Below are 18,534 nucleotides of genomic sequence, written 5' to 3' on the forward strand. Positions count from 1 at the left end.
TGTGTCTTTGTGTGAAGAAGGAGAGATATGCTGACTGCGTGAGTGGCTTACTGAGTGTTTATGTGTATCTCTGTGTGTGCTGATAGAGAGCTGGATGGGTCGGTAGTCATGGTATGGAGACCAGGATCTCACAACAAAGCTGGAGAGTTCACCCAGAGAACGAAAGCGGGAGGGAGGGAGGTTGACAGACTTAAAGCCTGGTGAGCAGATTGGGACTGCCGGCGACTAAACGGAAGAGGTAGACAGATGATCTGCAGAAGTTTTTAGCATCACGGGATGAGACCAGGATATCTAAAGATGGCCCTGACCTTGTGTGTAGCTTTCTGAAATCTCTCCAATCTAGTTCCTTTGGATGTTTTTGTAGAAAGGTGTCGCAACAGCACCTGCGCACAAATGTAAACTAGGCACACTAGGCAAACAGTCCATGACCTGACATCAAGGTTCCCTTCAAGGTGTATGCTCCCTCTCTGCTTTCCCTCCTTCTGCCCCTAATTATTCAGGTGGGAGTGAAATCTGAAAAAAAACCAAAAAAGCCAAAAAAAAAAAAAAAAAAGCGCTGGTCTCACCCCTGAATGGGCCTCCCAGAGTGCTTTTCTGCTGACATCACTGCACAAAGACCTGGCAAGCCAATCTCTCCCCTGCTCTACCATTCCCCTCTCCCTGCTTCCTGCCCTGATGATGTCACACGCCATATGGTTTTCAGCAGTATCAAGCCGGAAAAGAGATTTAGTCAGTGGAGAGGAGAAGGAGAGAAAAGGAGGAGGGCTGGAATGGGGCGCAGGTCGGACACAGAAAACAAAAGGTTCGCTCTTCCCCTTGTGTGCACTGTGAGTAGAAGGTAGAGAGGGGATAGGAGGGGAGGAGGTGAGGGGGCGAGAGGGGAATGGCTGCACTGTGTGAGGCTAATGAGGAGAGACCAGGGAGCAGAGACCATGCATCGGACAGCCATGTGCTGCACAGACGCCCATTGGGTTGGCCTACACACCAACACGCATACACAGGCACAAGCATTCATACCCACACTGTATAACAGGGGGATACAGGACTCAGCTAACAAGGCCGAGCTGGTAAATAAGGTCGACGTGCATTGCTCGACCCTCTTCGATTCCAATCTTTTTAACCTGGCTCTGCAGTTTCCCCTCAGCCCTACGGAGCATTTTTTGCGACTTTCAGCTAATTGTTCTCGTTTTCTGGCCTGCGGCTTTATTGTTTAGATCCACTCTCATCTCTGTTTTCAGCTGCAGCAGGTGGGCAGAGCTCTCAAAATCCACTGTACACTATCTGCCTAGCAACAGCCGGCAGATAGACACAGTTAGCCTCTAGCTGGTGAGCACAGTGAAGCTCTGAGCAGCTGGAGAGCCAGATAGTTTTTCTCAGGAGTTGGTGGACATTACCAACAGAGCTAATAGGAGAGTGAATATTGCACTTACATTCTCGGTGGCCAGAAACTCCAAATTTATTCTAATTTTGTTGCGTCTGGAGGTGTAAATAAGAAAGTGTTTGGAAACAAGTTCATCGTATCAACTTAAAATGGGATAATATATTCAGTTTTGTGTTTACAGCTTGTTTCCGCTCCTGTTATTCAAGCTTTTGGTTGTATCACATGATCTACCTATATTCCTTAAATACCTTATTTTCTGTAAAGAGAGAGCAAACAACCGTATTTCCCAAAATGTCAAACTATTAAGATAATATATGTATTCACTTTCTAAAAAGCATTTTAATATTTTTTGTAAGTTTTATTGTACTTTGTATTTCTCTTGTAAATTCAAATGGCTAGTTAGTGGATCGGGTACACTGAAACTGGAAACAACCTCATGTATACCACCCTAATGAAGGCAAGATAGCAAAAAAAACGTTTGGGGAATAAAACATGATACGGTTTAAGTGTTTTGGAAACCAGAAACTAAATTGCATTCATACACGTTCCTTATGTGAAAAAAAAAATCGGATCTGGCTCTAATCATGGCGTGATAATTGTCTATCACCAGCAGATGGGTGAACTAGAATAGCGACCAAATGCACACAACAGCTCTGCTCATTCAAATGACATGCCTTGCACGCCTATGCTCTAAAGCTGTCGCAAAACTGCTCATTACAATGAATTAAGAGAGGTCTGTGTGTAAATGTTGAGCCTACCATTCAATTTTTGGTGGCGAGGGGAATCTGAAGCTGGAGGGGGGTGTGTCTGGTATTGTGGGGCGGTCACAGCACGCATCTGGAGATATGTGTGGCGATGTCCACGGGAAGGAAAGAAAGAAAGAAAGACAGAGAGGAAAGAGGGATGATTGATGAGGATGAAAGAAAGAAGAGAGAGCAACAGCCCTTGTGTGAGTACTTGAGGAAATGTGTGGGACATTGCACTTGGATGGTCTGTTTCAAGGTGTTAAGATCACTTTTATACTGCCCTGTCTATTGTCCAGTCCCGCTCTGCCTCTTGGCTGGCAGACAGAAATGGAGCAATAAGAAGGTGATGGCAATATTCGTCATTCAAAACCTAAATTGAAACAAGATGGTTCTGGCCGTGGAGACAGGGTGACCCTGCAACATATCTGCTCACAGATGTTTGAAAAAAGTTGGCTACAGTCGTTCAGAGTATTCACCCCCTCATCTATGTCCGCATCCACCAAGCTTCCACAAAATATATGTCACATGTAAAACCTGCAATGCTCACACTTGGAGAAATGGTGGAAAAGGTGTATGATTTAGAGGGTGACAGCAGACTGTAAAGGGATTTAGCTGTTCAGCCTGCCTTATCTCCAGCTCTGATTCCTCACTGAGTGTCGGTCTTTGGGGACGTATTTGGGATGGGCTCCTTGGGCTGTGTTCGGCGCTCAGCTCTCACAGCTTTAACTGAATCATTGCTTACAACCTGCAATTTGGAGGCTTTTTCAGTTCATTAAAAGTTCAGTGTTTCAGGTTTTGCAGCGCCCCGGATTACGGTATGCTACGTTGTGTTTTGACAGGCTGAGGTTCGATGTCCAGCGCGGGCCTCTGGAGGCTGATTGATTAGTCAGATAAAGTTTGTCTAGGAGGACAACAGCTGTACCCAGAGACACACAAAGAGACAGAAATTTACCAATATTCGTTTCATAGTATCATAGGGTTTAAAAAAAACTCTTCCTTTCTTTTAAATATAGTTGACATGCCCCTGTTCACCATATCAAAACCTTTTTATTTGCTTTTAACTCTACCTGTCCTGGCTGTGCTCCGGTGTTTGCTATCAAAACACTTGTTAATTATTGGTTATGATGCCTTTGTAAACCATTCACACTCTAGGCTTTGACCCTTGACCCCTACGAAGTCAGACAGGCTTGTTTGACTCGGGTGAAACCTGAATAAAAGTTAATCAAATTTTGCCTGTGTTGTTCATCGGTTATGACGCTACTGTATGCGCATGGTTACTGCCACTTACAAAACCTCAGAGATTTCACTGATTAGTTGGATTACTGCTTTGTAATGAGCAATCAGAAACTATCTGTAAGGCTACATGTTGTGTGTATAATCGATCAGCTAAATAGAATGCAAAATACACATATAATATTTCTTCGTTTTAAAATAGCCCTGTTTAGAAAAATGTGCAAATCATCAATATTTGAAACCAGTAAAATACGCGGATGGAGCTAATAATCCCATAAATACCAGTAGCAGAAGAAATCAGTTTTTGGCATGAGAACGTAAAGGTTAAGCAGCACCGCCAACCATCATTCTAATGTTTTTAAAGGTGTGCACATTAAAACAGAAAGAAATCAAGCCATGTAAAAGACAGAACATACCTGACAGGCAGCATATGTCATCACTATGTGTTTCCCTTCGTGGAAAAAACTATTTTGGACCATGAATTGAAACACGCGGTCACATCCTTGATAGAACATATCTATTCTCCCGCAAAGCTCTGCCTACATCTGTCTGTGAGGTTATCAACAGTTCATCGAGAGAAGCTGGAAGTGAGAGACAATACCTTCCTCCACTCCACCAGGCTCTCAGGGTGGCTCGGATCGCTTCATTCAAACGGCAGCACCTTGAACTTGGATAATTTCAATAGGAAGAGGGCCTGCACGCTTTAGGAGATTGACATCTGCTGTTGTGATCAAAACAAACATGAGCAGACCTCAGTCTGGTGAGTGTTTCACTGCATCTCATCGTCTGTCAGTTAATGACCTCGGTGATGGTAAAATAATTAGTGTCATCTATTTCAATCTGCTGTCTTTAAAAAGAGCTCTGGGTGACTATAGAAAGACATGAAGTTGAAGGCCGGTCGGACATGAGCCGTCCCAATACAGCGGATTAAATATTAGTTAAAACGATTTATGTGTTGATTTGTATGATGTTTATAGAAAGTTAATGACTCCTGCTGACTACAGTGCAACGACAGAACAAAAATGTTACACTTTCAGAGACACCGAAGCTGATTAGCAGCAGCATCGGCACTCAGCATTTTTCCGGAGACGCTTTCTAAATTACTTTTGTCACATAAATTGAAATAGTCCAGCCTTAAATGGTGATCATAAACTAAAGAATTGTCATAACATGGTGTCAACGGGTATCTTTTCCTTTGCAATGACAGGTTGGAGTGCAGCTTATTCACAGACAGTCTAAGCCTTTTTATTAATCTACAACATTGTTAGACTTTTACCGGGGTTGAAACTACTGTAGCTAAGTACAGTACTTGAATAAATTTTTTTAGGTACTCATAATTTACTTGAAAATTTTAGACCACTATATACTTCCTCTCCACAACATTGCTGAGGGAAATATTTTACTTTGTGCTCCCCGACATTTGCCTGACAGCTTTAGTTACTTTACAAATTAAGATTTCACACACAAAACATAAAACCAGCCTATATAAGATTAAACTGTACTCCATTATATAAAGCAGTTAAAATCAGCTCCACCCCTGACTAATTACAACATTAAAGTACAGTTTACATGTTAATGCATCTATAATAATGATTCAATAACATAAGAATATAATTTTATAACACTAGCAGGGGTAAGAGTATCAAAAGTACTTTTACTTTTGATACTTTCAGTGCATTTTGTTTCTCTTGTTCTTTATTAAATGCCGGATTTTTTACTTACTTGTGGGATTTCCACCTTCACTGAAGCAAAAGATCTGAACACTTCTTCCATCACTACACATCTTTTGTGAATATGAAGGATATTCATCCCTGAAGGTTAATTCAACTGACCTTTCATTTGCAAGGCCGACGAGGGCTGATTTTCTGTATAAATACATAAGCAATACACAGATTTATAGGTTACTGCGTGTTTTATATATGGTGCTCATAAATAAGAGATCATAGCTTTGCTTCCTCTTACTTTGCAACCCACCCCCCCCCACCCCCCAAAAAAAAAAAAATCACTGCACAGCATGTCCACCTTGATAAGGCCAGCGGGACTCGCTGCCATTGGGTGTCGCTGTGCGCGTAAAGTCTCCACCGGCAGGTTTTCTGGTCCGACCGGACCTCAACACAGTCTAAAGTGTCAGATAGTCTTGTTAACACGTGAGAAATCCAGTGTAGCGAAGAGGGCGAAAGACGAGGGAAAACGGGGAGAGAGACAGGGCTGAACGCGGAAGAGAGTTTTTGGGGAAAGGGCTGAGCTCGGAGGGAAGCGCGCGGATCTCAATGAGGGAACGCCGAAAAGGAGAGCGGACGAGCGGCCAGAGCACCAGACATGAGTCCGAGGTAAGGCTGTGACACCGCAGAGAGGCAGGGATGCCATGCACTCAGACGTGTGATCGTACACCGTGTCAGAGGGAAGAATGGGCAGCATTTCGTGGACTGCGAGCACAACTCTAATGGGCTTTCTAATGTACCGAAGTTCCGAGTCGATGCTCCTGGCGTAGCCTGTACTGACTGAGCATCTGGATCATATGCTCATGTCCGGCCTCAAGCTTATCTGATGTACAGTAACTTCGGCTACAATAGACACTTTTCTTTTTAAATGATCAGCCCTGCTATATGCGCATTTAATTCACCCGAGACACTACCGTTGCACGGCAGACAGTGGAAAACATCCACCAAAAAACTGGGAATCAGGACTTTCAATGGCAGCGCGCTGTGTACGTTATGGCATACAGCTGCGTTCTTTTATTCCTTATGAATATTTTGACATAAATCCCTTTGAGGTTGGGATGGGGCGGGTGGTTCGAGTTTTCTTAAGTAGGCAGGCACGTTATTTAAATGTCACCAGAGGAAAGGGCCCCCCTATGCCCTTGTGCCGCCAGTTTTGCAGGGGGATACGTTCAGTAACCCTGCCCTGCTCAGCCTCCGTGTCCAGGTGATGGTGGTGGTGGTGGTGGGGGAGGGGGGGGGGGTCTGTTTTACCTGAGAGAGAGAGAGAGAGAGAGAGAGGGGGAGAGATGTTTTAAAGTGTTTAAAAGTGTTCATCCAACCTCCTTTTAGTTTCCACAGGGGTGTTCTGCGGGGCAGGTGAAAAACACCTTCAATTAGCCGCTTGGTTCGTTTGACTTGATTAGAAAGTGTACGCTTGCAGAGCACCCGCGGTGGTGAATGTATTTGCAAAAAAGAAAAGAAAGGAAAAAACGCAAACATGGATTGCGATTGAATTTGAGTTATTTGTGGCCCTAGTGACAACATGAAATTAAATATGGTGGTGTTTTGGGGAAAGTCCGTTTCCTTGAAGGCCCCTTGACATGGGAAGCTTCAGCAACTCTCGATTCAAACAGTAATTTCCGTCATTAAACTCCTCTCCAAAGTGGGCTGCCTGATCACAAATATGGAACATGTATACCTATACATACAATAGCTGCCTGTCTCTTTAAGACGATGTGTTGAGAAGTTCAAGTCGGGGTCACTTGAAGTTCCTGCCCTCGATTTTACCTTTTAGTTTTATTATAGACTGACATCACACGGGGCGCTAAAACACTTAGGGCGCATAGAGGCTCCATTATCATCCCGGTGCGCGTTATTGCTCCGACTCAAAAATAGCTAAGGAAATTACTAGAAAAAAAAAAAAAAAAAAAAGAGGAAACTGATGCTGGTCTAAGCACGTATTTTTTTTTTTTTATAGGAGGAGATGAGAAAGAAGGGAGAGGAGGGGCAGAGAGACAGAGAGAAAGAGGGAGAGGGAGGAAAGTGGGTGGGAGGACGGACCCAAGGAGCGACAAGAAATTCATATCAATTAATAATCATGAAAAAAGAGCTGGCAGACGCACTCGGAAAACTGGCATGGTTTGTTGGAGGCTGGCAGTTCAAAGCTGAAACGTCAGATATGACTCCTAGAGACTGCTGAGATGATCATTAAGGGAGACTTAGATCGGATGGCAGAAGACATCGGGCATGCAGGTAAGAGCTCCACACAGGCACCCGGACAAGGGGAGGGCAAGGCTGACGTTCCGATTTTTACTCATTAAACTGTACGGTTGTGTGCTGCCCGAAAGAAAGCGTTTTGGGGTTTTTTTTTTTTTAATTTTCTTATGAATCATTCATATATGAGTGGGGCGTATTTCCTATCACGCATCCTTTTATGCCTTTTTGAAGAAAAAAAAAAATGTCCAGTCTAATTCTGATATCGACATGAAAAGGCTCCGCTTATTCTTTTATCCGCATGAAATTCGAGTCGGTTGTAAACATCCAGCCTTTTTTTTTTTTTTTTTTTTTCCCCCCAAATAATTAATTCTACTCAGACCAGTGAGTTAATTTGTGAAACTCTCCGGGATCAGTCTGAGGTACCGGCGGATTTAGATTTAGATATCCGAAAAGCTGCAAAGTGATCCAAAAACAAAACAAAGAAAAAACAAAACTCTTTCACGCTACGAAATCCGATTTTTGAACATGATTTAAAGAAAAAAAACAAAAAAGTGGAAACTGATGCTGGTCTAAGCACGTATTTTTTTTTTTTTATAGGAGGAGATGAGAAAGAAGGGAGAGGAGGGGCAGAGAGACAGAGAGAAAGAGGGAGAGGGAGGAAAGTGGGTGGGAGGACGGACCCAAGGAGCGACAAGAAATTCATATCAATTAATAATCATGAAAAAAGAGCTGGCAGACGCACTCGGAAAACTGGCATGGTTTGTTGGAGGCTGGCAGTTCAAAGCTGAAACGTCAGATATGACTCCTAGAGACTGCTGAGATGATCATTAAGGGAGACTTAGATCGGATGGCAGAAGACATCGGGCATGCAGGTAAGAGCTCCACACAGGCACCCGGACAAGGGGAGGGCAAGGCTGACGTTCCGATTTTTACTCATTAAACTGTACGGTTGTGTGCTGCCCGAAAGAAAACGTTTTGGGGTTTTTTTTTTTTTAATTTTCTTATGAATCATTCACATATGAGTGGGGCGTATTTCCTATCACGCATCCTTTTATGCCTTTTTGAAGAAAAAAAAAATGTCCAGTCTAATTCTGATATCGACATGAAAAGGCTCCGCTTATTCTTTTATCCGCATGAAATTCGAGTCGGTTGTAAACATCCAGCCTTTTTTTTTTTTTTTTTTTTCCCCCCAAATAATTAATTCTACTCAGACCACTGAGTTAATTTGTGAAACTCTCCGGGATCAGTCTGAGGTACCGGCGGATTTAGATTTAGATATCCGAAAAGCTGCAAAGTGATCCAAAAACAAAACAAAGAAAAAACAAAACTCTTTCACGCTACGAAATCCGATTTTTGAACATGATTTAAAGAAAAAAAAAAAACCTTCGAGTTTAATTTCTTCCAATTGTTTTCTCTATTCAGAAAACTCTGATCTCATGTAAAAAGTTCAAGGGGACATCGACTTCTTTTAAAAGGTCGTCTTATTCATTAATCCTGTAATAAATTTAAAAAACGGAAGTTACAGCAAAATGATAAAAATAGGCCCATCATTGTGTGTCATAGTGTGACCAGAGTTCACAGTAAATAATATTATAGGATATTTGTTTTTTTTTGTGTGTGTTTTTTTTGTGTTTGAATTTCTTCTTTATAAAATCCGAGATTTTACACAGCTGCATGAAACAGATGCCTCTGAGTGCTGCTGACAGTCTCTAAAGGCGGAAAGAGTTTGTAAACGACACAGTTGTCTGATACACCTTGAAGCAGAGTGGTCTGAAAACGGTGCGTTTGTGGGTGGGCGTGGGGGTGGGGTGTGTGTGTGTGTGTGTGTGTGTGTGTGTGAGAGTGTGTGTGTGAGTGTGGGGGGGTTGTCCAGGGCTCTTGTAACGGAGGTAAGGAGAGGTAAAGGATGAGGCGCTGCGACGCAGAGCGATGGATTCACTCGTGGCTGGGTTTACTGTACAACATGCGAGGAGCAGGGTCAGAAAAGGTCAGAAGACGGAGGGGGAGCGCGGCGACACACACGAGGTCAACAGGCTGCTCTGTGCTCCTGCCTGCAAAACGCACCCAAGATATGTGAGGCAGTGACATGTGAACGAGTCCCTGATCTGCAGATCCTGCTCCTCCATAAAACGGGACCAGGGCGAAAAACGTTTTTCGCACAGAGTAAAATCCAATTAGAATTTCGAGTAAATGTTTAGTGTGTGGCCCGTCAGTGCCCTGGAGACGGAATTGGAAACTAAAAATAAATAGTAAAATTAATTAAAATTGAATAATATGCTGTAAATCCTGCGCGATATCAAATGGCTGGAAACGAAAAAAACCGACAATTTACCCGGCAAATACTCCAGTGGAAGTGCTGGTTATTCTAATATCGCGCGAACGCTATTATATACACGTTGAAATAACCCCAGGTTCACGTCCAGATGGAGAAGCCGCGCGTTCCGCTCCTGCCTCCGACGCCGTTTTAATAAAGTGTGTGATGGGTGATTAGAGCAAATCAGACAGGAAACTGACACTGGCTCTCCACGACGTTGGCTGACGTGATCTCGAGGGCACTTATTTCACTTGATCGTGGGCGCAGCTACTCGATCTGCGCCCCAGGCTGCGCTTAAATGGTAAAACTCGCAGTCTGTCACTTCACGCGCGTAAGACTCCTCCAGCCTGTATTTGATTCGTGCGCCTCAAAAAAATAAACGAGTTGGATTGGGGCATTATGAAACTACAGTAAAAAACTGACTTTGCACTGCAGGGTCGCCCCATAAATCGAGCATGGGCTTTATGAAGGTGGTCGAACGGGTTCTAAAATAAGCAAGGCAGTATGAGGCAGGGGCAGCAAATTGAAATGAGAGAAAATATAATGTCAAGACACCGTTTTCAGCAGATGTCTGGGGTGTTTATGTGACCGAGGCTGAGCGGAGAGGTAGGAAGTTCAGGCTCCCGCTTCACCCCAAAACCTCAAGAGTGACATGAGAGAGAGAAAAAAAAAACACACACACAGCGACACCGACCATAATCTAATGCAAATAACTGAATGCCACCCCCGCATACTGCATTGCCACCAGTTGAGTTTCCCCCCAGCTTGTTGACGGGACATCAAAAAGAAGGCTGTCAAATGAAACAGCCCTGCATCCCAGGAGGACTCAAGTAACGTACTCTCAGGCCACCGTGACTGTATGTGCAACCTAGAAAAAAAAAAAAAAAGAAAAAGAAAAGATTTAATTTATCCTGTTTAAAATAACCCACCAACAAAACAAGCTGCAGTGCATCCTTCGAATGTGTTTACAAGAATGTTATATGCAGCAGGCTTGATTTAAGATGTCTTCTCTGACTAAATATCATTGCAATCATAGCTGGCTTCCTAACAGGATGCAGTGAGCTTACACATGCCCTCCGGATCAAGACTTTTATAAAACAAGTTTTACTGTGGTCTTTCACTTTTTTTTGGTCACCAAACAGTGAGCTCAGCTATTTTTAAGGGTCATTTGTAACCTCTAAAAAGACCCACTCTGATCACAGCGAGAGAGAAGAATTTTTTTTTATTGTGTTGATGGGAAACCCACAGCCACCTTGACAGTTGTTCCCACAAGACCTAACCCAAAAATGATTTGTTTAATGCGCTGCACAGTGCATGGGGCACAGAAATGTTGCTTTTTTGCAGGACATTTTTTTCCTCCATCACAAAAAAAGTTTATAAATTTTGCACATATATATTAAATGTGGATTCAAATGTGTCATACACTCTGTTGTAAAAAAAAAAAAAAAAAAATCAGGGCGTAAAGAAGGTTTAATTTTGCTGTTATGCTTTGTGATGCACTTGAACTGTGTCGTTTAATATGGTGCCGTGCACGGATACAGACAAGAATGTGCACTCATTTGTGCGTGTGAGTGCACAACGTGTCAGTAATAGTAACAATAAGCTGAACACCCCTGAACGCAGTGGAGACTCTGCAAAAGTTCACCAAGTTATGGAAATAACTCGGCCTATTCCTCATATCCCACTCATTTGTAGACATGTTTGATCTGACCGACATTGAAATTTCTAGTAAAGTATAACCGTTGAGTAATCAAAGCCAGACAGAAACCAGAAGTGGAAACACTTTAGATGACAACTGGGGACATGATGGAGCGCAAACCCAGCGTAAACCTGCCATACCTGCTTATTTATTCATAGGCTTTCTTTTCTTTTTTTTTTTTTTTTTTTTTAGATATTTATTACCAGATTATAATTAATAATTAGCACATAAGTCATATGTGCAGATATGAGGACAGAACCTTTCAAAATAAAAATCAAAAATGATTTCTTAGAAATATTATTATATTTAAAAGATGTACTTTGCTTTCATATTGATGACCGTTCACCACAGTAAGTTCTCATTTTCCTCTCCAACAGTGATAATGAGGCTGCCGGATACTGAACATGCATTTACAAAAATACTCCGCTAAAATGGAAATAAGGAGTGACCTTGAGTTTTGGTAATACACAGATTTAGCAGCAGTGCATTGATAGAGAAAACTGAAAACTGACATTATTTTCTTGTTCAGGATTCTCCAGAATTCCTTAGCAAATCATTTGTCAGGTTTTTTTTTTTTTTTTTTTTTAAATTCGTACTTCCCTATTATTGTGCTGAGCGCCTTCACTGAATGAAATAAACAAGAAGTGAATGAGCTGGTGTCAGGAAGACCATGATCAGACAAATGACACGATATTTATTTAGTTGCTTGTTTCCCATCAGTGAGACAAGGCCCTTAGGGACATTTTGAGACGTTTTAATCTGCGAAGTAAACTATCCTCAGATGCCACTGATTGAACAGTACATGGTATTTCATGCATGCTGCCGATACAATTTATTTTAAGTTTGATGGAACAATTAGTGTTGATACTTAAGTGTGTGTGAATGCGTGTGTGTTCTTGTGTGTGTGTGTGTGTGTGTGTTTGTGCATTAGATCCCTGGGGCTCATCTCAACATAAAGTATTGAATCATCTAAGGTTGATTTACATTCTGCGCGCTCAGTGTTCCTTATATGACTGAACAGAAAGGGGAGCTGAAAAACCTATCTTTTTTTGGATGTGTCCTTCCCCCACAGGTTTATACCTGCTGTTCATCATAATTGTGAAACATTTGTCTCTTGCTTTGTTTAAAACTCTGCACAACACTTCTGGAATACTTTATCAGGAAGCCAGCAGTTACAAAATATGTATCTGCAGTTCTCTGACTTTACTTCTTTCTCTCTTTTCGGTCGCTGCAGAGGAAGTGAATGCATAAACTTGAATTCCTGATAATGAGAAAACCATTGCAACGACTCACCTTTAGCAAAAGTTCACTTTTACTGAGTGGCCTTCGTGTGCCCTTCCCGCATGTAAATTGTGCAATCTGCACACATTCCATCGAGGGGAATCTATGAATTAAACATGGTTATTTAAATATTTAAGGCATTAATTAAAAATTAATTAGTAAACCGGACAACATTATCAAATAATAAAACTGTAATTATGATTTTGCATAAAAATGCAGTTAAATTAAGTGATGTGTTGTGTGTCAAAAGAATATTTACAATTAATTAATCTGTATTAATCCTCAGAAATGTGTCCTCCTGCAAAGGCTGTTTTTATTTCTGTGTTACTCCTACAGTTTTCTTTCTACTGACTTTTTGAATTTTTGTTGGCAATCAAATGTTTTGACACTTAAACCTCTCTCTATATATATATATTCCAATATAGTCTGATGCGTAAATCATAACTAGATTCCCTTTTTTCAAAACGCATCAATAGTAATAACTGTGGTGTAGAAAATTACACATTGATTGTGTTTTTGTGGCTTGAAATGCTGACTGCTGCATGATGTTTTACAGATATCTGTTGTTGCAGGTGGCGGACTGAAGACGATGCTGGATGCCATGGAAGTTCCAAGTCATGCTAGGGATCTCCTTCTGCAACTCAACAGCCAGCGCACCAAGGGCTTCCTGTGTGATGTTATCATTGTGGTGCAGAACGCCCTTTTCAGAGCTCACAAGAACATTTTGGCTGCCAGCAGCCTCTACTTGAAATCTTTGGTGGTCCATGACAATCTCATCAACCTCGACCATGAGATGGTGAGTCCAGGGGTCTTCAGGGTCATTCTGGACTACATCTACACAGGCCGTCTAAGTGAGGGAGACCCCATTTCTCCCACTGAACCCAATCTAGGGGCTGTTTTGGCAGCAGCCAGCTACCTTCAGCTGCTTGACTTAGTGGCTTTGTGCAAAAAGAAGCTGAAAAGACATGGCAAGTACCCTCCCCGCCCAAATCCCGCATTTCTGCCGTATCCAAAGATGGGACCCAATAGTATGGGGTTAGGGAGTGGAGGCAGGTATAGGGTCTCTACTCCTGTCATTCAGCCCTGCCCTCCAGTAGGAATTTTGAATAGCCATGCACCCCGGGCACCACCACTAGAGGAGCTAGTTCCCCATCGACTAGCCATCCATGCTGGGGAGCTGTATGCTCCCACCTCCGCCCAGGGCTCTCAGGTGTTCCCGTCCCTGCAGTCACCTCTGCCTGCCCAGCTTGGCCGCTCGGCCCACTCTGAGAGGAACTGCTCCCCAAACTATGGCCTTGATCTCTCCAAGAAAAGCCCCAACTCGCAGTCTCAGCACACACCCTCTCAGTCCCATCTGGCAAACACTCACAACGATGAGGAGCGAGACGAGACTCTGAGTGGCCGCACTAGTCCCATGCAGGGGACGAATGGCAGGGCCTTCCCCTCTGAGAAAATGGAGTCGACCGACCAGACAGGCCCCCTCACTCCTCCACCTTTCCCCCATCTCAACCAGCCTCTTGGCCCGCACCTCCCCCACCTGCACCGCTCAGGCTCCCAGGGCACAGATCGCTACCCGTGCCCCCCCAGCCCTGACACCCCCACAGAAGGTGGAGAGGCAGGCAGAGAAATGGGCAACATCTACCGCTGGGTGAAACATGAGCCACTGTCATATACGGCTGAAGATGAAGATGAGGATGAGGATGAGGAGGAGGGGGGTGAAAACGGAGACCGGCATCATAACCACCACAAGGCTGGGGAGGAGAGTGAAGGAGCAGACGACAAGAGCGGATCAGGCACGGAGGAGACGGGCAGCAGTGAAGGCCGCCCCTCCCCTCCTGGACCAATGGGGAGGTTCCACATGCCGTATGAACCAGAGAGCTTCGGGGACAATCTGTATGTCTGCATTCCCTGTGACAAAGGCTTCCCGAGCTCAGAGCAGCTCAATGCACATGTGGAGACACACACAGAAGAGGAGCTGTACGTCAACTCCGGCGGGGAGATGGGAAACAGCAATAACAGCAGCACTAAAAACATTAGCAGTAATACAAATGGTTATGGGAGCTTGAACAACAGCAACAGCTTGAACAGTCTGTCCCATATGGAGACCAAGTCGAGCCAGGGGCTGAGTTCAGTGGGCATCGGGGAGATGATCCGACCCTACCGCTGCTCCACCTGCGATAAGTCCTACAAAGATCCGGCCACTTTGCGACAGCATGAGAAGACCCATTGGCTGACTCGGCCGTACCCTTGCAGCATCTGTGGCAAGAAGTTCACGCAGCGTGGTACTATGACGCGCCACATGCGTAGCCACCTGGGCCTCAAACCTTTTGCCTGCGACTCCTGTGGCATGCGCTTCACCCGCCAGTATCGCCTCACTGAGCACATGCGCATCCACTCCGGGGAAAAGCCCTATGAATGTCAGGTGTGTGGGGGAAAGTTTGCCCAGCAGCGCAACCTCATCAGCCACATGAAGATGCATAGTAGTGGAGGGACTGCAGGGGGCCTGACCACAGATGGGAAACTGAAGCTGGACTTTGCAGAGGGCATCTATCCTCTAAGTAAATACACAGCAGAGCACCTGGGGCTGAAGCAGGAGAAGGCCAATGAACTTCTCATCCAAGCCCAGCAGCAACTGGTAGCTGATGCAAAGGCCATGGAGAGCCTCTCCCCACTTTCCAAACTGGCCTCGGAGCACATGAGCTTCCTCCACGACAAGATGGGTGTCCTGGGCCAACCCCTGCCCCCTCCCCCACAGGCCCTGTCTGAAGCCCGCACCATTGACCGCTACTCACCCAGCTAAGACATGTGACCTGTATAAATGGCAGTCACCAACAGGTCTGTGTGCACACACAACTTGCAGTATTCTAAAGCCATTCACCTCAACTAATTATCTCCTCTGCACCTCAGACTCAGGCCAGAAGGAATTGGTCTGCTAATGCACACCAAAATGTGTAGACTGTAAGTGCCTTTCTATGCATCTAATGTATCTTAAAGTCCTCCTTCATAAAGGAGTACTGTGCTATTCCATGACCAAGGGACACTCATTCAAAGAAGTACAGTATTTATGTACAGTGTATGCAAACAAACATTTTTTTTTTTTTTTTTTTAAATTTCAGCCATTGAGCCAAAGTGACAAATTGAAAACCAAAATGAAATTGTTGTATTTATTTTTGTATCATGGTGAAATCCAAAGAGAAACTCTTGCAAGGAAATGTTGCAATCAGACCCTAAACCTGTGTACTATTAAATATCATCTGTGTACAAGAAACGAAAAAGCACATAAGGACAAGATTCAGGGTTTGTGTCCAGACCTGAGCGGAACTTTTGCCACATGAATAAGCCAACTCTTCTGGACTTTAAAGTAATGGGAGGATATATTTTTTCTTACTTTTTCTTTTTTCTGTTTTTTTGGGGTACTGGACAATTTATGTATCTCACCCTCCAGCTTCTCCCCATCATGTTCCTGCTTCCCAAGTCACAAGAAGGAAATAACTGAACAATGAGAGCAATTGCTTCGGCTTTTCGGTAAATTCTCTTCTGCTTTCTCCACATTTTTTAAAGTAAACCACTCCCCCGCATATTTGTGCGGATAAAGGCTCATACTATGTGACAGTAATGGTAGCTTAATCAGCAGTACACCCAGTGCGTAACCCTTCGTGAGCTAACACTTCCTTCGCATTTCTTTTGCATCCCTTAGCTTTTACTTGTTATTGAGATGCAGCAAGCACGGCCCTGTGATCTCATAACTGGGACACGATTGCACATACCCAACTGATGACACACTAATCCGTAGTTCATGACAAGTGTAGCTTCATCTCATGGTGTAGACGAAGTATGGGTGTTGCCTCTGGCATTGTGTAATATTTACAGTTACAGATGCAGCCGAGGCCAGCAGCAGAGGCAAGGACCAGGTCAGAATTATTGACACAGAAATCTGTCATTTACTGTCAAGAGCAATTACTCCATTCACAGCAGTCTGATGATTAATTGTGGAACGGCAGTAGTCAAATGCCGCATTGAACGCCGCTCTGCTCCACTGTCCGACCTCTCGTTTGACCTCCCTCCCCTGTAGTCTGTTGTCTGGGAGCACTGCTACTGTTTGGACGCCAAAGTCAGCGCTTTGCCTTAAAAGTGCTTCGCACACCACACGCATATACGTTCCCCCTCCACACACACATAGCGAGCTGCTAATCTGTCAGTGATATGAACATAAGAGGGGGTTTGTGGGTCTTCCCTGGAAGCCAGCGGGTGAACAGCACACCCCAGCTGCTGTGGCTCAGTAATCCCTGTGAAATCTCGCTTTCTCCTGGACAATTTGCACTGCTTGCCGACATGATGTCCCATTTCATGCCTGCCATCTTACCCCTCTGATCCACTTATTAACATCATATCCCGGCCTAGCAAATGTCTCCCGGCCTCGCCTCCTTTCCCTGCTGGTATCAGACGCGGAAACAAAGAATGACATATTTCTGTGTTGGCTGACCAGCAGTTCCTCCAGCCTGAAAACAAAAGAGCACTCAAAGGTTGCGGGTTGAAGGCACATTCTTGTCTTTGAATGTTTATTTCAAAGAACATGCTGCCCCTTTTCTCTTTATTATTTTTCCAATTTTACTGGTCCTTGATTCAGATTACAAATGTCTGACCACTATAGTGCCAATGCCAACCTCAGTGGGTGAATGTGAAGACTAAAGCCATAAATACACTGTGATAGACGTAGTGAATCTTAAAGGCTTAAAAAAAAAAAAAAAACATAGACAATGTGCCTGACTTTTGGGATTGTTTTTTTTTTTTTTAAATGTAACAATAATGTAAGGGCTTCTTGTCTGTAGCATATGATCATATCAAACATGTTTTTTTTTCCTGACACTTACTTTTCTTTACTTCATTTTGATTTGAACTGAAAGCAGCGCACGAGAAACTGGTGCTTACCTCAGGACTGAACCCAGCATGGGGATGCTAAGCTTTATTAAACCTTCAAATAACAATGTCCTCACACATACACAGACACACATGCACACAGTCACACACACTTTTTTTATTTTCTTATTAACAGGGCAGTGGTCCTGTGTTAAACCTGTGGTTATTTCTGTGTTTATACATTTCTTGTTACAGCTTTATGGTGGAGAGATAACATGTGATATTAACGTTTTTGTTTTTATTTTTACTACGCGGTATACTTTTTCTATTGTTTTGTCCTCAAAGAGGCTTGTGTCGGTCTGACCAATTCCATTACATAAGGCAAAGTCATTTTGGTAGTATCTTAACTGGCTATTTGTGAATTTCTGAACCACATTTTAGTAAGCATGATGGAATTGATCTTTGGTTTCACCTACAGACAGTACACATCCAGTAAAGTCTAAACGACAAATGTAGTGTGTTGAAATTTCCCTGTTTTACCCACAAGACATGATGTGTTATAGGTAGTTTTCTAAAAAGACAGTTGGTGGCTTTTCTGGGCAAGTATGAAAAGTACCCTCTTATTATTTAAACCTCTTTCTCTAGAGGTTAGTGAACTTTGGACGAGCGTTGGACTGAGGCCGTACATGCACAAAAACACACAGGAAGCCTGCTTGTTCTGTTTGATGCTTCAAATTTTTGGACTTTGTTGTTAAGCTCTGTAACAAAACAAAAAAAAAGAAAAGAAAGAATAGCTTAAATGAAACTATATTACCATGTATACAAACATTATTAACAGTAGGAACTTTTACCACGAACATGTGCATACGTGTTTTAGGAACAGGCGGATGTCAGTCGTGGGAATTTGAGTCCCCTAACTCCCTCTCATTCACTAGTTTAAATGAAAATCTGTCTCCTCCTTTCCCTGCCTTACACCATTAAAATAACATTAATTGTTTTCACTGTCACTTCAAATCTGTGCAGGAGGGAAGAGCAAGATAATGCCTGAACATTTCTGTGAGATGTGCACTGTTTGAAATTTGCATGATTGCATTAATGTGTATGAC

General features: G+C 43.4%; 1 protein-coding gene across 5 annotated transcripts; it reads left to right on the forward strand.

Annotated features, from left to right (window-relative positions):
• The first annotated feature begins 5,468 nt into the window (after positions 1–5,468).
• On the forward strand, positions 5,469–17,320 carry hic1 (hypermethylated in cancer 1). Of its 5 annotated transcripts, none has more exons than XM_040130300.1 (2): positions 5,469–5,690; positions 13,128–17,320. In XM_040130300.1, the coding sequence occupies exons 1-2, from the start codon at positions 5,631–5,633 to the stop codon at positions 15,369–15,371; spliced, it is 2,304 nt and encodes a 767-aa protein (XP_039986234.1). In that variant the 5' UTR covers positions 5,469–5,630; the 3' UTR covers positions 15,372–17,320. The 5 variants fall into 5 exon arrangements, with proteins under 5 accessions (XP_039986234.1, XP_039986238.1, XP_039986237.1 ...); XM_040130304.1 differs by having other exon boundaries at positions 13,144–17,320; XM_040130303.1 differs by lacking the exon at positions 5,469–5,690 and adding an exon at positions 7,141–7,313.
• The last annotated feature ends 1,214 nt before the right edge of the window (positions 17,321–18,534 follow it).

Source organism: Xiphias gladius, chromosome 7, assembly GCF_016859285.1.
Source record: "Xiphias gladius isolate SHS-SW01 ecotype Sanya breed wild chromosome 7, ASM1685928v1, whole genome shotgun sequence".
Lineage (NCBI taxonomy): Eukaryota > Metazoa > Chordata > Actinopteri > Istiophoriformes > Xiphiidae > Xiphias > Xiphias gladius.